At 53.9% G+C, this 15,545-nt stretch overlaps 7 protein-coding genes and 1 non-coding gene across 8 annotated transcripts; 4 read left to right on the forward strand and 4 right to left on the reverse strand.

The window, feature by feature from the left end:
* Positions 1–1,422: 1,422 nt before the first annotated feature.
* Positions 1,423–2,568, forward strand: BBK36DRAFT_1164556 (putative isomerase YbhE; the record flags this gene model as incomplete). The annotated part of the gene is made up of 1 exon (XM_024894655.1): positions 1,423–2,568. One exon carries the CDS (start codon positions 1,423–1,425, stop codon positions 2,566–2,568), a length of 1,146 nt encoding a protein of 381 aa, XP_024746432.1.
* Positions 2,569–2,811: 243 nt separating this feature from the next.
* On the reverse strand, positions 2,812–4,640 carry BBK36DRAFT_146253 (general substrate transporter; the record flags this gene model as incomplete). Its single annotated transcript, XM_024897537.1, has 5 exons — positions 2,812–3,017; positions 3,075–3,174; positions 3,227–3,558; positions 3,613–4,092; positions 4,179–4,640. The coding sequence occupies 5 exons, from the start codon at positions 4,638–4,640 to the stop codon at positions 2,835–2,837; spliced, it is 1,557 nt and encodes a 518-aa protein (XP_024746433.1). The 3' UTR covers positions 2,812–2,834.
* Positions 4,641–5,487: 847 nt separating this feature from the next.
* BBK36DRAFT_1171917 (Microcystin LR degradation protein MlrC) lies at positions 5,488–7,020 on the forward strand (the record flags this gene model as incomplete). Its single annotated transcript, XM_024895644.1, has 1 exon — positions 5,488–7,020. One exon carries the CDS (start codon positions 5,488–5,490, stop codon positions 7,018–7,020), a length of 1,533 nt encoding a protein of 510 aa, XP_024746434.1.
* A 182-nt stretch (positions 7,021–7,202) lies between these two features.
* On the reverse strand, positions 7,203–8,190 carry BBK36DRAFT_1144174 (NAD(P)-binding protein; the record flags this gene model as incomplete). The annotated part of the gene is made up of 3 exons (XM_024893655.1): positions 7,203–7,588; positions 7,664–7,845; positions 7,907–8,190. 3 exons carry the CDS (start codon positions 8,188–8,190, stop codon positions 7,203–7,205), a joined length of 852 nt encoding a protein of 283 aa, XP_024746435.1.
* Positions 8,191–9,722: 1,532 nt separating this feature from the next.
* On the forward strand, positions 9,723–11,547 carry BBK36DRAFT_1171919 (hypothetical protein; the record flags this gene model as incomplete). The annotated part of the gene is made up of 4 exons (XM_024895645.1): positions 9,723–9,766; positions 9,834–9,879; positions 9,966–10,708; positions 10,770–11,547. 4 exons carry the CDS (start codon positions 9,723–9,725, stop codon positions 11,545–11,547), a joined length of 1,611 nt encoding a protein of 536 aa, XP_024746436.1.
* A 132-nt stretch (positions 11,548–11,679) lies between these two features.
* Positions 11,680–12,597, reverse strand: BBK36DRAFT_1171920 (NAD(P)-binding protein; the record flags this gene model as incomplete). Its single annotated transcript, XM_024895646.1, has 1 exon — positions 11,680–12,597. One exon carries the CDS (start codon positions 12,595–12,597, stop codon positions 11,680–11,682), a length of 918 nt encoding a protein of 305 aa, XP_024746437.1.
* Positions 12,598–13,372: 775 nt separating this feature from the next.
* Positions 13,373–14,503, forward strand: BBK36DRAFT_1127551 (NAD(P)-binding protein; the record flags this gene model as incomplete). The annotated part of the gene is made up of 3 exons (XM_024891522.1): positions 13,373–13,954; positions 14,011–14,352; positions 14,423–14,503. The coding sequence occupies 3 exons, from the start codon at positions 13,373–13,375 to the stop codon at positions 14,501–14,503; spliced, it is 1,005 nt and encodes a 334-aa protein (XP_024746438.1).
* A 313-nt stretch (positions 14,504–14,816) lies between these two features.
* BBK36DRAFT_t172 lies at positions 14,817–14,928 on the reverse strand. The gene has a single exon. It is a non-coding gene; the product is annotated as a tRNA-Leu (tRNA).
* Positions 14,929–15,545: the final 617 nt, after the last annotated feature.

Consider the following 15,545-nt stretch of genomic DNA (forward strand, 5'->3'; position numbering starts at 1 on the left):
TCTTGGAAATCTCGGTATAGAGTTGTTGCCATCGCTGTCGGCCTGCCAGCAGGAGCACTTGCGCTTTGGCCTATCGTTTTGTATCTTCGTGTCCATCTTCTCGAGGTCGAGATGGTCTTGAGAGACGCTCTTTCGGGCACTGCGAGATGCAACACTTGAAGCACTTTGAGCTCGCGATGGTGTTGACGACGGACTATAGAGAGAATTAGAGAGATAGAAAACGCCCTTAGTGACTGAATTCTAAAAGGATAGTATCTTGCACGCTGCTAGCTTTGGAGGTCGTGATCCGCGGAGATGCTTTGCTTGGGTGTGAATTTCGCGGTGTGCGTGTTATGTGAGAGAATCAAGCACCTAGTTTCTTGCCTTCCCCTAGGTACGGTGGATGAACACTTGACAGAGACAAAACCGAACGAAAAACACTCTGAACAAAAGTAGTACAGCCTTCCAGGATATGCATCGTTCTTCGTCAACCTATCCAAAAATCGCAACATCGTGGGATGCTGACAATACCGAGTTCGTCCGAACCGTATTCCAAGCCCATGGACACCTCGATCCAGTCACAATAACATGAGGCTACCAATCACGAATCATCACAATAGTCTGACTATACTTTTGCACTCACAAGAGTGCAAGTTCAAGTCGTAGTTGCATCGCATCTAAAATGAGCGGCACGGCCCAGAATAAGCTTGACACATAGAATTTGGAATCAAGCGCGCATCGTGCTGCAGATCTCCCTAAACTCCCACAAGACAACATAATTGGGCAACACAGCCATTGAGTGCTGACAACAAGGCCAACTAGCAGGTGCAAAAGCCTCGTTGGAGCTCGTTCTTGTTGTTTGAGCTTATTGCCAAGGACATTTACGTACCAGATGCCAGGGGCAGTCACCGTGGTGTTGGGTCTGGGTTGGTCAGAAAATAGAAACATTAGGGTATTATTGCACCATTGCTCCGTGATGTCAATTTGAAGCTTTGCATCAGCAAAACATGCTCTAGTCGCCCAAAGAGGCAATTCCCTCAGGGGAAATCTACCAGTATGTCCAGTTCAGAACATCGCTAGTGGGAACATGATGTGGAATAACGTTCTCTGGGAGTTGACGATGCTCCACGCCCAACCGGCTGGATGGCCTCAGCCGCTCAGCCTTACTCTTCAGACCCCAGGAACTCCAGACTCCACAGCAGTCAGCTTTGACGTCCTGGTATGTGACTGGGCATCAAGAGGAGGAAGTGATTGGAATCAGAGTTACCTGTCGTTGAAAAGTCCAAGATATATAACGATGGCAATAGCTCTTCCCAACTCTCCATCATCACCACACCTCCATCTCTTCACAGCAACCTCTCCTTCAACTACCACAGCCACACACTCACTCATCAACTCACATTCCCTTCTTCAACCTAGCACCCAACCATCACCATAATCACCATGAAGTTCTCAACCCTCGCCTCCCTCAGCCTCACCAGCCTCACCGCTGTCCTCGCCGCCCCCAGCAGCGCCAGCTACGGCCGCAGCCCCTCCAAGGGCGCCGTCTTTGCCCTCACCAACGCCGTCGACAACGCCGTCATCGCCTTCTCCCGCAACGAAGACGGCTCCCTCGTCAAGACGGGCACCTTCCCCACCGGCGGCCACGGCCAGGGCGTCGACTTCGACACCCAGGGCGGCCTCCAGCTCAGCGCCGACCACCGCTTCCTCTACGCCGTCAACCCGGCCGACGACCACGTCACCGTCTTCGAGGTCGTCAGCGGCTCCAGCCTCAAGAAGATCCAGTCCGTCTACGCCGGCGACCAGCCGCTCTCCATCTCCCTCAGCAGCACCGGCTTCGCCTACGTGCTCGACGGCTCCGTCGCCTCGGGCATCTTTGGCTTCAAGGTCGACCGCCAAACCGGCCTCCTCTCGCCCCTGACAAACGCCACCATCGCCACCAGCAGTCCCATTGGCGTCCCCGGCACCGTCACCTTTGCCCCTGACGGCCACTCCCTCATCGTCACCAACAAGGTCAGCAGCACCATCGACGTCTTCTCCGTGGCGTCCAACGGCCACGCCAGCCTCGGGCCCTTGACCTCGGTCGCCTCCAGCGGCCTTCGTCCCTTTGGCGCAATCTACGGCAAGTCCAACACGCTCTACGTCGTCGAGTCTGGTCTCCCCGCTCTGGGCAACGCCGGTCTGTCCACGTACCACCTCAACGGCGGCGAGTCCCCCGTCCTCGAGCCCCTGACCAAGTCGGAGAAGAACCAGCAGACGGACGGATGCTGGGTTGTTGTGACTCCAGACGAAAAGTTTGCCTACACGGCCAGCTTCATCACGGCCGCCATCTCCAGCTACTCTGTCGCCAAGAACGGAACCGCCACCCTGATCAAGGGCGTCGAGGCGTTCACTGGTGAGGGAAGCGAGCCCGTCGACCTCGCCCTCAGCAGCGACGGTGCTTACCTGTACAACCTGCTCCGTGGCAGTGGCGCCATTGCTGCTTGGAAGATTCAGGCTGATGGATCTCTCAAGTCGATTGGTGGTTCTTTCGGCAAGGGACAGGGTATCCCGGTTGCAGATGGTGCTTCGGGCCTGGCCGCGTATTAAGGGATCTTGCATATGCGGAGTAGAGCTGGACTGAACCAATGCAGGGGAAATAGAAGGGGTGATGGTGGTCAGCAAACAGATTGCCTTTCTTTGTCTTCTATATAGAGTGGTGGATTAATAGCACATACCTACTGTCCTAATGTATCTTGTATAATCCTACCTTCCAACCATCCGATAGTAAGGGCCCTATGGCGAATAATAGAGACTTTTTCTTCGAAATGATGGTATTCAACTCGTGCTAAAGAAGCTATGGCGTGCTCACTCCTTCAGGCCTCGTTTGACTTTAGCCCAATCTCCTCGTGAAGCTCAAGTTCTATTTGTTGCACGTCCAAAGTCTTCTTGCCAGTGCGGATATCCTCAATATCGGGCACCGATGAATGCTTCTCTCCTTCGAATATGGCGTCAATCTCTTCCAGCGTCTTGCCCTTTGTCTCTACCCAATAGACAGCCTGGCCAAATGTTAGCATGGCGATGACCACAAGAAGTTCAACAGGGCAATGTCTTACAATGAGCACAAGTGTGACAATGTCCCATGAACCGTTGATGATGTACGTCTTCCAACCAATGTTGTCCAGTGCAATGGGCATGACGAACGTGAGGAGAAGCCTGGAGAACCAGGTCAGCAGAGTATCCCAATAGACGATCCACTGATACTCACGCAAGCCCATTCAAACTGAATCCTGACAGCGCCAATCCGTTGGCTCGAATAGGGTAGTTCATCACTTCCGGCGGGTAAAGATAGAGCAAAGGCGTCCAAGCAATGGAGTAGATACCCTGAAAGATGAACATGACAGCGACGTCGCCGTAGATCAAGCTCTGAGAGGCACCATCCGGATTGTCTGCGTACATCTTGGACAAGCCACCGATGATAAAAAGGCACACGATGAGGAGGCTCTGAGAGAGCAGTGCGGTAGGCTTCCGTCCCCACATCGCAATCAGATGAGTTCCTGCAAATGCACAAAAGAGACACCAGACGTTGAGGACAACATTCTACCCAGACGCAGAAGTCAGCCGCTGTATCTTAAACGATGATGGAGCACTTACGGCCTTGAGCTGGTCGTTGGTGTCTGTGATGCCTGCCGTGTCCAGCTCGCTTCCCAGATAATACGACGCAATGACATTCCCGGCAATGCACGAGAACGGCCCGACAGACGCTCCAATCAGGGTCCTCTTGCGCGCGGTGGGAGTCTTGATGATTTCCATGGGACTCATAGTCATGTCGTGCTTCTTCTCCCAGTCCAGAGTGTCGACAATCTCCTTGTATACAGCCACCACCACGGGATCCGCAATGTCACCGTTGGAATTCGTCTGAGCGACAGAGAGGCGGGCATCCTCGTAGCGCTCTCTGCTGACGAGCCAACGCGGTGACTCGGGGATAAAGGGCAGCACCAGGATGCACGCAAGGGAAAAGATTCCCTGGAGCAGCGAGGGAAGACGCCAGGCCCAAGTTGACTGCCACTGACCGGTTCCCAGCGTAACGCCGGCTGCTATCAGTGAGCCCACGTAGTAGAAGTTGTTGAGAATCTAGACAGGGTTAGTCGACTGAAAGCACTTGCGCTCTTGGCAAAGCCATCAAAGATGCGCTGATATAAGGGAGATGGAACACGCACTCCAACACCCCAGGCACGATATCTGCTCGCAAACGTCTCGCTCAGGTAGACAGCACCGGCAACAGACGAGATCGCACTACCCCATCCCAGAATAACCCTCGCGACGACAAACATGGCAACGTTCTGTGCCGCCGTCTGCAGTACAATGCCCAGCAGCGTGACGACCGAGCCCCAGAAGATGGCAGGCCGACGACCTAGCCGATCCGTCATGACGCCCGCCCATATGGGGCCAAAGAAGCCGCCGATGAAGACGGACGCCGTGTTGAGGCCGGTGGTGGCGTTGTTCAGCTTGAAGTAGTCTGTGTACGACGGCAGGATGTTGAGGCCGTTGAGCATGGAGCCGTCGTAGCCTCCTGTTGCGGACTGGACCATGGCGCAGATGAGGAGGAGGACGGAGACGAGGTTGGTTGACTCGGGGACCCAGGCGGGTATCCAGGTCCCTGTCGGGGTTTTGCGCAGCATTTTGGATGCTCTGGCCGTATGAATGTTTGATAGTAACAAGGCTGGATCCGAGGAAGAGAGTTGATGCTGCAGCAAACGTTACGTATCTGGTCGCCTCTATCGCACCTCCTCTCTTATACGCATCATCCATCCCCTCACCCAGCCAACAGCGGGCCGTCGGCAGATACATGTTTCACACGCATATCTTCGGGCTCATTGAACTTGACATCTTGCTTAATAACGGATGCAACATCAGATCATTGGCACTCCAGGCTGTCTGAGACATACAAGAAGGGTAACTGATAAACCAGCAAAAGTTCGCCGAGGTGGTTCGTCGGTTTCCGGCAACCCAGCGGGACGCCACCAGATGCAGTAATTGCCATGGCTGATCTCGAGATATCTTGAAGCCGTCTATTCAATCCTCATCGCAGATTGGCCGGTTTACTTTGGGCAGACCCTTCTCCGTCGGATAAAACTGGTAGACGTTGCATCTGGTTTCCCTTTGCGGACAGCTTCTTCTGCTATTACCTATCTGGACCCTCGAGCTTCACCTCCTCACTTTGGCTCTGATAACCCCGCGTTGTTCCCCCACTGAACACCAGACAGACGAGGGTTCAATCTAGCTTCATCTCACTTGGAGGCAAGTTCGCGGATAAACGGCTGTTGAGGGCGGACTCGCACCGACTTGACGACATGATAACACCGAGATAATACCAAGATAAAGACTGAGATATCAATACGAAGCCAGACACACAACTTCCCTTTGGGTCCCGCACTCACTTCTTCATAGCCTGAATCTGCCCAGAGCAGGGCTATAAAGAAAGGCTATCATCAGGCGGCCATAAGCACTTATCGGCGAACCAGGGCCATGTCGAAGCGCCCAGTTATCGCCGTTGCTGGCCTCGCCTGCGAGACGTCGACCTTCTCGCCCGCCGTCACCCTCGCGCCGGCTTTCCATCCCAAGCGCGGCGACGAGATTGTCGAGCGCTACCAGTTCTTGCACGCCGATCAGCCACTGGGGAAAGAGGCAGAATGGAAGGGCGCCCTCATCGGACACGCGCTTCCTGGAGGCATTGTCACTCGCGAGGCCTTTGAGACGCTCTCACGGGAGATTGTGGACAGGCTGAAGGGCATCGTGTCTGAGAATACCGTCGATGGCCTGTGGTTCGATATCCATGGCGCCATGTGCGTGCAGGAGCTGGACGATGTCGAGGCCGAGCTGCTGAGGCGAGTCCGCGCCGTCATTGGGCCCGAAGTCATTGTATCGGCGTCCATGGACCTGCACGGCAACGTCTCGCGAGGGCTGGCGCATCAGTGCGACCTCATCACCTGCTACCGCATGGCACCGCACGAGGACGCAATGGACACCAAGGAGCGGGCGTGTCGCAACCTGGTCAACGTCCTCAAAGGAAGAGAGCCCGACAAACGCCCCCTAAAAGCCTGGATTCCCGTTCCCATTTTGCTGCCTGGAGAGCAGACCTCGACGCGGATTGAGCCGGCGAAGCATATTTACGCTGCTGTGCCCGACGTCGAAGCGGAGGAGGGCGTCTTGGATGCGGCCATCTGGGTGGGATATGCTTGGGCTGACGAGCCGCGGAATCGAGCCGCCATTGTTGTCACCGGATGGGATGAGAAGGCGGTTTCTCAGGGAGCAGAGAAGCTGGCGAAGCTGTTCTGGGACGCGCGGGCCGACTTCAAGTTTGTTGCGCCGACAGGCAGCTTTGCTGAATGCCTTGATGCCGCCGTCAAGGCGCCTCCTGAAGAGCGTCCGTACTTTATCTCCGACTCGGGAGATAATCCTACTGCAGGAGGCTCGGGCGACGTGACCTGGGGGCTCACCAGGTTGTTGGAGCGGCCCGAGTTCAAGTCGCCGGATTCTGGATATACGGTCATCTATGCAAGCGTGCCAGGACCCAAAGCCATCGAAACGGCTGTCGCGGCAGGTGTTGGCGCAACTGTCACTGTGACTGCCGGAGCCGACGTTGACGACATTCACGCGCCTCCTCTGACAATGACTGGCCGCGTCCATTCCATCAAGCACGGCGATCGCGATGCCGTAACCGAAGTTGTCCTACAGGTCGGCTCCGTGTACGCCATCTTGACCAAACTCCGGAAGCCGTATCACAAAGAAAAGGACTTTACGGATCTGAATCTAACCCCGAGGTCGGCGGATATCGTCATTGTCAAGATTGGGTATCTTGAGCCGGAGCTGTACGACATGTCCAAGGGCTGGATGCTAGGGCTGACGCCAGGGGGCGTTGATCAGGACTTGGAGAGGTTGGGGCATCGGCGGATACGGAGACCAATGTGGCCGTTTGATCAAGAGTTTGAGAAGATGCCTGAGTTGAAGACTGTGTGGATTGACAGGTCGAATGAGCCTCTAAGAGGACCGGATGTATGAAATGGTCACGATTGATGTGCTGAATATAGAATAAGGGTATGGTACTTCTAGAGCTCTCTATAACAATAACCTGTATCATCCTCTACATAATAACCCAGAGAAGCACTGCACATGCTTGAATGAACAGAAATCGCCTCATGCTGTTATTTCCCCAGTCAATGCTCACAGCGGAACAGAGCAGCTTATTCCTGCAAATCAGTGCTGGAAATCACATCCTTCCAATGCTCCAACAGATCAATCGTCTTGCTGCACTTGCCCTTGATAAGCTCATATGCATCCTGCCCAAGTGCCATCCTCACAGGGACCTCCCTGCCCTCGGCAACGCCCTCCTGGCGGACAAGGTCCACAACAACAGCGACTCCTTTCTTCGGATCACCAGCCTGCGCGTGATTCTTTTCCGCAAGGAGCCGGTTGAAGGCTTTGGACGCTTCGGCGTAGTCTGGGATGCTGGACTCTGTGGTCTTGAGGTTTCCCTGGGAGAGCAGGTCGGTCCTGAAGAAGCCGGGCTCGATGATGAGGGTGCGGAGGCCGAGGGGCCGGACTTCTCGGTGCAGGCTCTCAGCCATGCCTGTTCCAATGAGTGTAAGTGGTTGTTCAGGGTATGAGAGCCTTGCGGAGGGCATTTGTTTGTTGAGAGATTTACCTTCAAGGGCAAACTTGGTGCCTGCGTAGCCTCCGTTAAACTCCATTCCGCTCCAGCCTGCGATGGAGCTGATGAAGATGTTGGTGCCGGTCTTTCTGGCTCTCATGTGGGGGAGCACGGCCTTTGTGACTTTGAGAGGACCAAAGACGTTTGTCTCAAAGGCGTCACGAAAGTCTTCGTACCTATAGCCCAATGTGAGTACCTAATTCAGAGGCTCTGCAAAATGTGTGGATAAAGTCTTACGAAAGGTCTTCCCAAGCGCCTCCCAGGACATACGCAGCGTTGTTGACGAGAACATCGAGCTGGCCATAGATTGCAATGGCATGGTTGATGGTCTCGTTGATGCGCTTCTGGTCCCAGGTGACGTCCAGTTGGAGCACCGCGGCGCCGGTTCTCTTCAGGTCTTCGATGCTTTCTGGTCGACGGGCTGTGGCGATGACTTTGTCGCCGCGCTTGAGAATCTCATGGACGAATTCTCTTCCGAAGCCGGAGGAGCAGCCGGTTACGAGCCAGACGAGGGGCGCCATTTGTGCGGCGGTGAGAGGAAAATTGCTGATTGTGTATGCTTGAAATGGAGCTGATTCTGATTGTATCGAGACATGGTATTCGACGTTCCTTTCTAGGTCCTTAAGTATGCAGTGAACAATACGTTTGAGTCAAGAAGAGTGAAGCTATATCGACCCGCTCATTTGGAGCGGACTGGAGCGGACCGAGGTTCTGGCCTTGAAGCGGACAGTCCGCTCGACCTTTTCTGGGCCATTTTGAAGATGCAACGCCGAATACTTTTCGGTAATTCGGATATAGCCGTCTTCAAATCACAGTTCCTGTCGGTGATAGTTGAGTCAGAGAAGCAATATTTGATGCAGAGCATCGTGTGATGCTGTTTGATGATCCATGGACATGTTGGACATGGGCTGTTTGACGGCAGTTTCCTTGTGTGATGTAGTATGATGATACTCTGTCTTGCGATATTTTGTCTTTCACTCCGCAGTTATCCGATAGGGGACTCACGTCAATTCTTATAATTGTCAGTTCAGGTGATTTGAAGAATGGCGGTCTCTGTTGAAGTGGAAAAGGGGGCATGTGCTGAGTCTGAGGAGAGATACATCCAGCAGGCCCTTTGCATCAGTATTGAACCTGAAGACAAAACAATCGAGTCATACTTCAACACATACTAGCCTGAAAATACGCCATAGGTTCCACCTGAGGCATCAAGTATCCTGTCTCATCCTCCGATGATCCGTGAGGTATTCGCTCGAAGACAAATATACTCTGCAACGGCTGTTCTTCGCAATGGTAGGTATATAAGAAATGAAAAGCACCCAGATGAACTAGAGAAGGCGGGCTTTCTTTTTCATGACCGAACATATCGATACATCATCCATCTATCGTACATTATTGTGATGGGGCCTGTTGATGTCGCCTAACAGCGTGTGATCCCAGGGATGCGGTGCCTCTCGGATTTTGCGGATCTTTCGCCATTGAGAGGGATTCTGCCAAGCATCTGGTCCATATCCGGAACAAGAACACAAGAAGAAAGAATAGAAAACGCGATAGAAAAGGGTTTCAAGCATGAGAGATCATTATCATTCATATTCACCATTGTATGTGTCTCAAATGCATGTTCAGGTTGCGGTTCATGGTGTGCATGTGAAAGTCTTCAAACTTGGGTCACATTGAGAGAAGCTGCTTAGGTTTCTGTCGACTCTTTCAGGAAATGGCGGAATGATACTCGACTCTGTAGGGCGAGTGCCGAGCAGTTACTAATGGATCTTTTTCCATTTCCTTGTCAGTGACTGTTGTACTCCGACCGTCATTGTTGAGGCTTGATTAAGGCACAAGGTTCGGTTGTGAGATGCCAAGAGAGAGGCAACTGGCGATGACTAATCGTCATTCCTCAGCAGCTGACGTTCTTCAGCGAAACGTCAGTCAATTCAAGCTCGAGAGATGAGAGACACGGCTCATCAAAACAAAACAGGTAACATTCAAGAAAGGATCCCAATTCGAGACAACAGTACCCTGCTCTTCAGCTGTATCCAGTCACCTCCAACCTATTGTGATGCCGCCCAAAGTCTTTGCTTCTCAAGCCTGTCGAGCCTGTCGGTACATAATCACCGCCTCCAACCAAGTTGCCCGAGCCAGTCACTGACACGATTCATCCTCCTCACAGGCGGCTGAAGAGAAAATGTACTCGAGAAGTCCCTACATGCGCCCTGGTAAGAACGATCCCACGGCATCCTGACATGCAAACGCCCACCAGCGGCTTTCCTGGGCCCTTCTCTCGCTCCTAACCGCCAGGCAGTGCTCCCGTCTGGGCAAGACTTGCGAATACGCTGAGACCGCAGCCTCGGAGACAACAATCTCCTCCAGGCTCAGCCACATCGAGCAGCTTCCCCACGTTGAGGGCATCTCTCCGTCCAGGGCCTTCTCGGGCATCAGTGCTGCTACCTTCTTCCCCAAGCCAGCAGAGCCCTTTCCGCTGCCCTTCTTCTTGGATTCAGAATACTTGACTTCCCAGTCACCCAACGCTCTGTCATGGAGTCGGCATCCATATATCCATCAGATCGTGGCCGAGCACCTTGACGACGACCGAGTGGCTCTCTGTGAACAGTATCTTTCCACAGTGCACAAGTGGCTGCCCATGATCAGCCGGAAACGCCTCTTCGACGAAGTCAACAGTGACGCAACAGAAGTCGATGGCTGCCTTTCCCTCTTTCTACTGTGTGTAAAGGCATTCAGCACCAGGGATGGAGAGTGCGCCAAGAACTCATCATGGTACCTGCTGGCGAGGTCGCTGTGTTCAGAAGCAGAGTCGGCGGGCTTTGTGTGTCTGAGGCTTGTTCAGGCCCTTGTTCTGTTGTCAGTCTACGAAATGTCACATGCCATCTATCCGTGTGCATATTCGACCCTTGGTCGCGCGTCAAGACTCGGGGTTTTGCTGGGTCTGCATGACAGGAAGAACAATCAGCTGTTCAAGGCCGCCGAAACGTGGACCCTGAGAGAAGAGCAGCGCCGAACATGGTGGACAATCTTTCTGCTCGACAGGTATGAGACCCAGCTCGCCCTCTTCCTTACAGTAAGGACAGCATCTAAAATGTATCATCAGACTTATGAACATTGAAACCAATCTGCCAATGACTGTCCCCGAACCAGTTTCAGACGAGCTATTGCCGATCAACGACGATGACTGGGAGCAAGGCAAAATCGTTCCCAGCGAGCCTCTCTTTACCACGTCCTTTAGCAGCCTGACATCCGTCGGCTCCTTTGCAAAGATGTGCCAGGCCGCCCATATGCTGAGCAAAGTCTTGTCGCACAGGGCCAACAAGAGGTCCACGCAGGACGTCGGAAGTCTTCTCCCCGAAGCGCTGGCACTTCACTCGGCACTCTCCGCGCTGCATCTCTCCATCAAGGAGTACATTTCCGGAACAACATCCCCCGACTTTTCCATCTCGGGCATCCTCTCTTTGTCTCTGTGCTGTTCGGCTCAGCTCGCTCTCTACAACCTCTACGGCTGCAACGAGCCGCTCGCTCTGGTTGAGCAGAGTCGGATCGCCATGGAAACGGAGATGCAGAGCGTCAGCCTTGCGGGGATCAAGTCCATCTCTTCCAACGTCATGCCGGCAATTGCGCGCGCCAACATTGAGTGCCCTCTCATGGCGCAGTGTCTGTACCATGTGGCCACGGAGTGCGCGTGGTTCGTGCGCGAAGACCACGAGCCGCAGATGTACAGCGCCTTGGAGGATGTTGTGCGTGAGCTCAAGTCTACGGGAGCAAATTGGGAGCTTGCGACGCAATATCTGTCGCTGCTTCAACAGGGGGGCGTGCTGGATCTGGTCAATGTCGATACGGACGCGTCGACGACGGTAACTTCATCATCTGGATAGAATGTGGGATGGTTTGCCAAGAGATGTAGTGTCCAACAGGGTGAGTTATATCTTACGGTGCAATAAGACGGAAAGCATAAGGAATGACGAATGTTAATTGAATGTATCATCAGGTAACATGTCCGACGAGACTCAGACGTCCGTCGACTTTGCCACTTCGGCCATCCTCACAAACCCTTTCTGCAAGTCGCTGAGCCTCTGCTCAAACAGGCTGTAGCTGTCCGACCCGAGCTGAACTCTCAGGGCCTTTGTCCTGTCTTGCTCCGCCCATATACTATCGAACAAGCCCCGGCCCTCGACGGCGTCAACAACTCTATCGCCAAACTTGATTGGATCACCATTGACCAAGGTCGGATCCTTTGAGGCCGCATTGACTATATCCACCCAGGCTTGGATCAGGGGCTTATAGTCCTCGGAGATGCCACCATCTGCCTTGGAGTTGTTGCCAGCGAAAGGAGTCCTGAAGCCACCAGGCTCAATGATCATGGTCCGGATACCAGACGGCGCGAGAAGAGTAGCATATGACTCCGTCAAATACTCCGTCGTCGCCTTTGCAGCACCGTAGAGCATGTGCTCTGACTTGGGCACGAACCCCCAAATGGACGAGATGCTGATGAGGGTACCCGTCCGATTGCGCCGCAACGTCGGCAGCAGAGCCTTCCACACGCGAATGAAGCCAAACAGGTTGGTCTGCAAGTACTCTTGCATCTGGCCCTCGCTCATGTCCTCCACCGCTCCGAGCAGAGTGTTGCCCGCATTGTTCACAACCACCCAGTGGGCCGAGTCTTTGTCCTTGCCGAGCTTCTGCTCCTCTTTGGCGACGAGCTGCTGGATGGCCTGCTCAGCATTGGGCTGGGCCACGTCCAGCTGGAGCCATTCGCCGCCGAGCGTTGCGAATTCTGGGTGCTCGGAGGATGCCTTTTCAATGTTGCGGCCGGTGCCGATGACGCGGTGGCCGGCGCGGAGGGCGCTGAGGGCCATGTTGAGGCCGAGGCCTGAGGAGGCGCCGGTGATGAACCATATTTTCTTGGCTGCGGCGGTGGAAGCCATGGTGGTGATTTGGAGATGCTGATCAAGGGTGTAATTCCGACAGATGCTGGCTTGTCTGATGAAGAAGCCGAGGACATGGGGCCTCTTATACAAGGCTATCCATTACCTGTTTCAAGGCCTGTTTCCACATTTGGATGGGAGACCTTACAAATGAGATCATATCGATGCTCTATTTCCACTGCTCTGTAATGGAGCATCACCGGAATCCTCTTCGCAACCCACAATCCGCCTCTCTGACCACTCCTCGTCCGCTTCACGCCTCATCTCCCGACATTGGACTTCTTATCAGATCTCTCCAACAAGGCTAGATCTACTCCGCAATCCAAACACAGCTCAGCTACCGATACAGCGGCGCCTGGCCGCTCCCGCACGCAGGTGGGGAGGGAGCGGACGCAGGGCGGACGCCGTCGGAAGATGCCGCCACTTGACATGGAAGATTGCGGGCAGTGCGGATCGATCTCCCGTACTGTCGTGCTCCCCTTTTTCAAAGGACGAATGGACACTTGGAGTGTGTTGACGGGCACGGAAATATGATTCGATTGCTACGATGTTTTAATTCGATTGGTTTGTTGACGGCCCTTTTCCGTCATGGCATTATTCGTCATCTCCGCCAACAGTGATTAGGATCTGATATACAGGTCTCGCCAGACAAGTCGCATCCACTGCTTGTTGATTTGTATATAAGAGACGACGTCGACTCCAAGTCTCAACAACTCCCGACTCATCAACAGTTTCTCTCAACTCACATAAAATAATCTACAAGCCTATCAAAACAATGTCCTCCACCAAAATCATCGCCGTCCTCGGCGCCACAGGCAACCAAGGCGGCTCCGTCGCCGACGTCTTCCTCTCCACCCCGGGCTGGACCGTCCGCGCCCTCACCCGCAACACCGCCAGCCCCAAAGCCCAGGCCCTCGCCCTCCGCGGCGCCTCGCTCGTCCACGCCGACATGGACGACCCGGCCACCCTCGGGCCAGCCTTTGCGGGCGCCCACGCCATCTTCGCCGTCAGCGACTTCTGGGGCCTGTACGGCGACCCGGCGAACAAGGCCAAGGCCAAGCCCGGGCAGCCGCTCAACGTGTGGGCCGCGGAGCACGAGGTGCAGCAGCTGAAGAATGTGATTGACGCTGCGGCGGCGCGGGTGGACTCGCTGGAGAGGTTTGTGCTTTCGGGCTTGTCGAATGCGACCAAGTGGTCCAAGGGGAAGTATACCCACGTGTACCATTTCGATTCCAAGGCGAGGGCGGAGGAGTACATCAAGGAGACGTATCCTGAGCTGTGGGCCAAGACGAGCGTTTACCAGGCGGGCTTGTTTCTGAGCAACTTTGTCGGGAATCCCATCATGCGGCCCGTCAAGGTATGGAGCACCTGTACACCAATCGATGTTGATGTGCTGACTGGATTTCTTCACAGAACAAGGATGGGATTGCGCAGTTTATTGGCAACATTGACATCGACGTCAAGTTCCCCTTCATCGCAGCCGAAGAAGACTCGGGGCCCTTTGTAAAGGCCCTGGTGGACGAGCCGGCGGGCAAGAACGTCATCGGATACAGGGAGTGGCTCACCCACCGCGAGATGGCGGCCATCTTCAGCCAGGCGACGGGCATTCCGGCCGAGGCTGTGCAGTTGCCCAAGGGCAAGTCTAAGGTTGAGTCGCCGCCGGAGCTCAAGCTGGAGCTGGACGACAACTTTGCGTATTGGAACGAGTTTGGGTACGAGGGGAGGGATGACCCTACGGTCATTCACCCGAGAGATGTGAGTGTGCTTCCATGGTATGTGTGGACTTGTGAATAACGTGCAATGATGCTGACGGTGGGCGGGTTAGTTGGCGACTCTTGGGAAGCTTGATACTGTGTACAACTACTTTAAGAAGTTTGACTGGGAGAAGATTTTGAGCGAGGCCTAGACTGATACGATACTGCTGTTGAATCGAAGGGTTGGTCGATTGAAGACTCCGGTTGAACTGTGTATTGCGAGAGCGTTTGAAAAGGTAGCAATCTCATCTCACAGGATATTACTACTACTACTACTATCATAGAAACCGATCTTTTACGCTCCAGACCAATGAAGCGCCTCACACCCACCTCGACTCCAGTGCACCATGGAAACGCCCTTCTCACACAGTCCCCATCAACCCACACGTCAAAAAGAGGTCCACCTCGTAGTAGTAAAAAACTAGTTTCCACCTCCACATCCCACCGACGGACGCAGCAAAAAGATGACACCTGAGGGATTCGAACCCTCGCCTATTTCTAGACCGCGAAGAGGGATTGCGCTCACAGTGTGAGCTATTCCTGAACACGGCGCCTTAGACCACTCGGCCAAAGTGCCTTTTTTGATGTTTGTGGATGATGATGGTTGCTTTTTGAAGCTGGAGGTGAGATCTGCCAGCGTCGAAGATGTTGTAAGCCAAAGGCGGTGCGAGTCGGCAGCATGTGAAACGGCCAGTGTACCTCGTGTCTTGACTCGACAGGGAGATGTTTTCTATGGAAATCTAGTCTTACTCGGCTAGAGTGCCTTTTTCAATGCAAGGAGGACATGCAGAAGTGGTCATGAAGCTGGAGACGACATCTCCCAGAGTGTCCAAATTCAGTGTGTAAGTCGGATGCATGTTCGTAAGCCGAGTATGTCGTACCCGCTCAACCGGCGTCTTCAACAAACTGCCTTGATCGGATACGAAGAAGCCCTCATAGTTTGGAATAAAATTCCAATGACACTCGGTTAAAAGGCCCTTTTTTTTGTTGGTTGTTGGCAGTGATTGCTGGTGTGGTCAAGCCAATGGGCGAAGTGCTGCAGTGGTGATGACTTACCCTACAATAGGGAATGCTGGTAACAGCGTTTGACGGGGAACGAAGGGTACGATTATTATCAAAAAAAGCAGTTTCGAGGCATTCCTTTATAATTGAAATAGTTTTACGCAATCTGAAGCATGCCCTGCCACTTTGCGA

The sequence above is a fragment of the Trichoderma citrinoviride genome, assembly GCF_003025115.1.
Source record: "Trichoderma citrinoviride strain TUCIM 6016 unplaced genomic scaffold BBK36scaffold_14, whole genome shotgun sequence".
Lineage (NCBI taxonomy): Eukaryota > Fungi > Ascomycota > Sordariomycetes > Hypocreales > Hypocreaceae > Trichoderma > Trichoderma citrinoviride.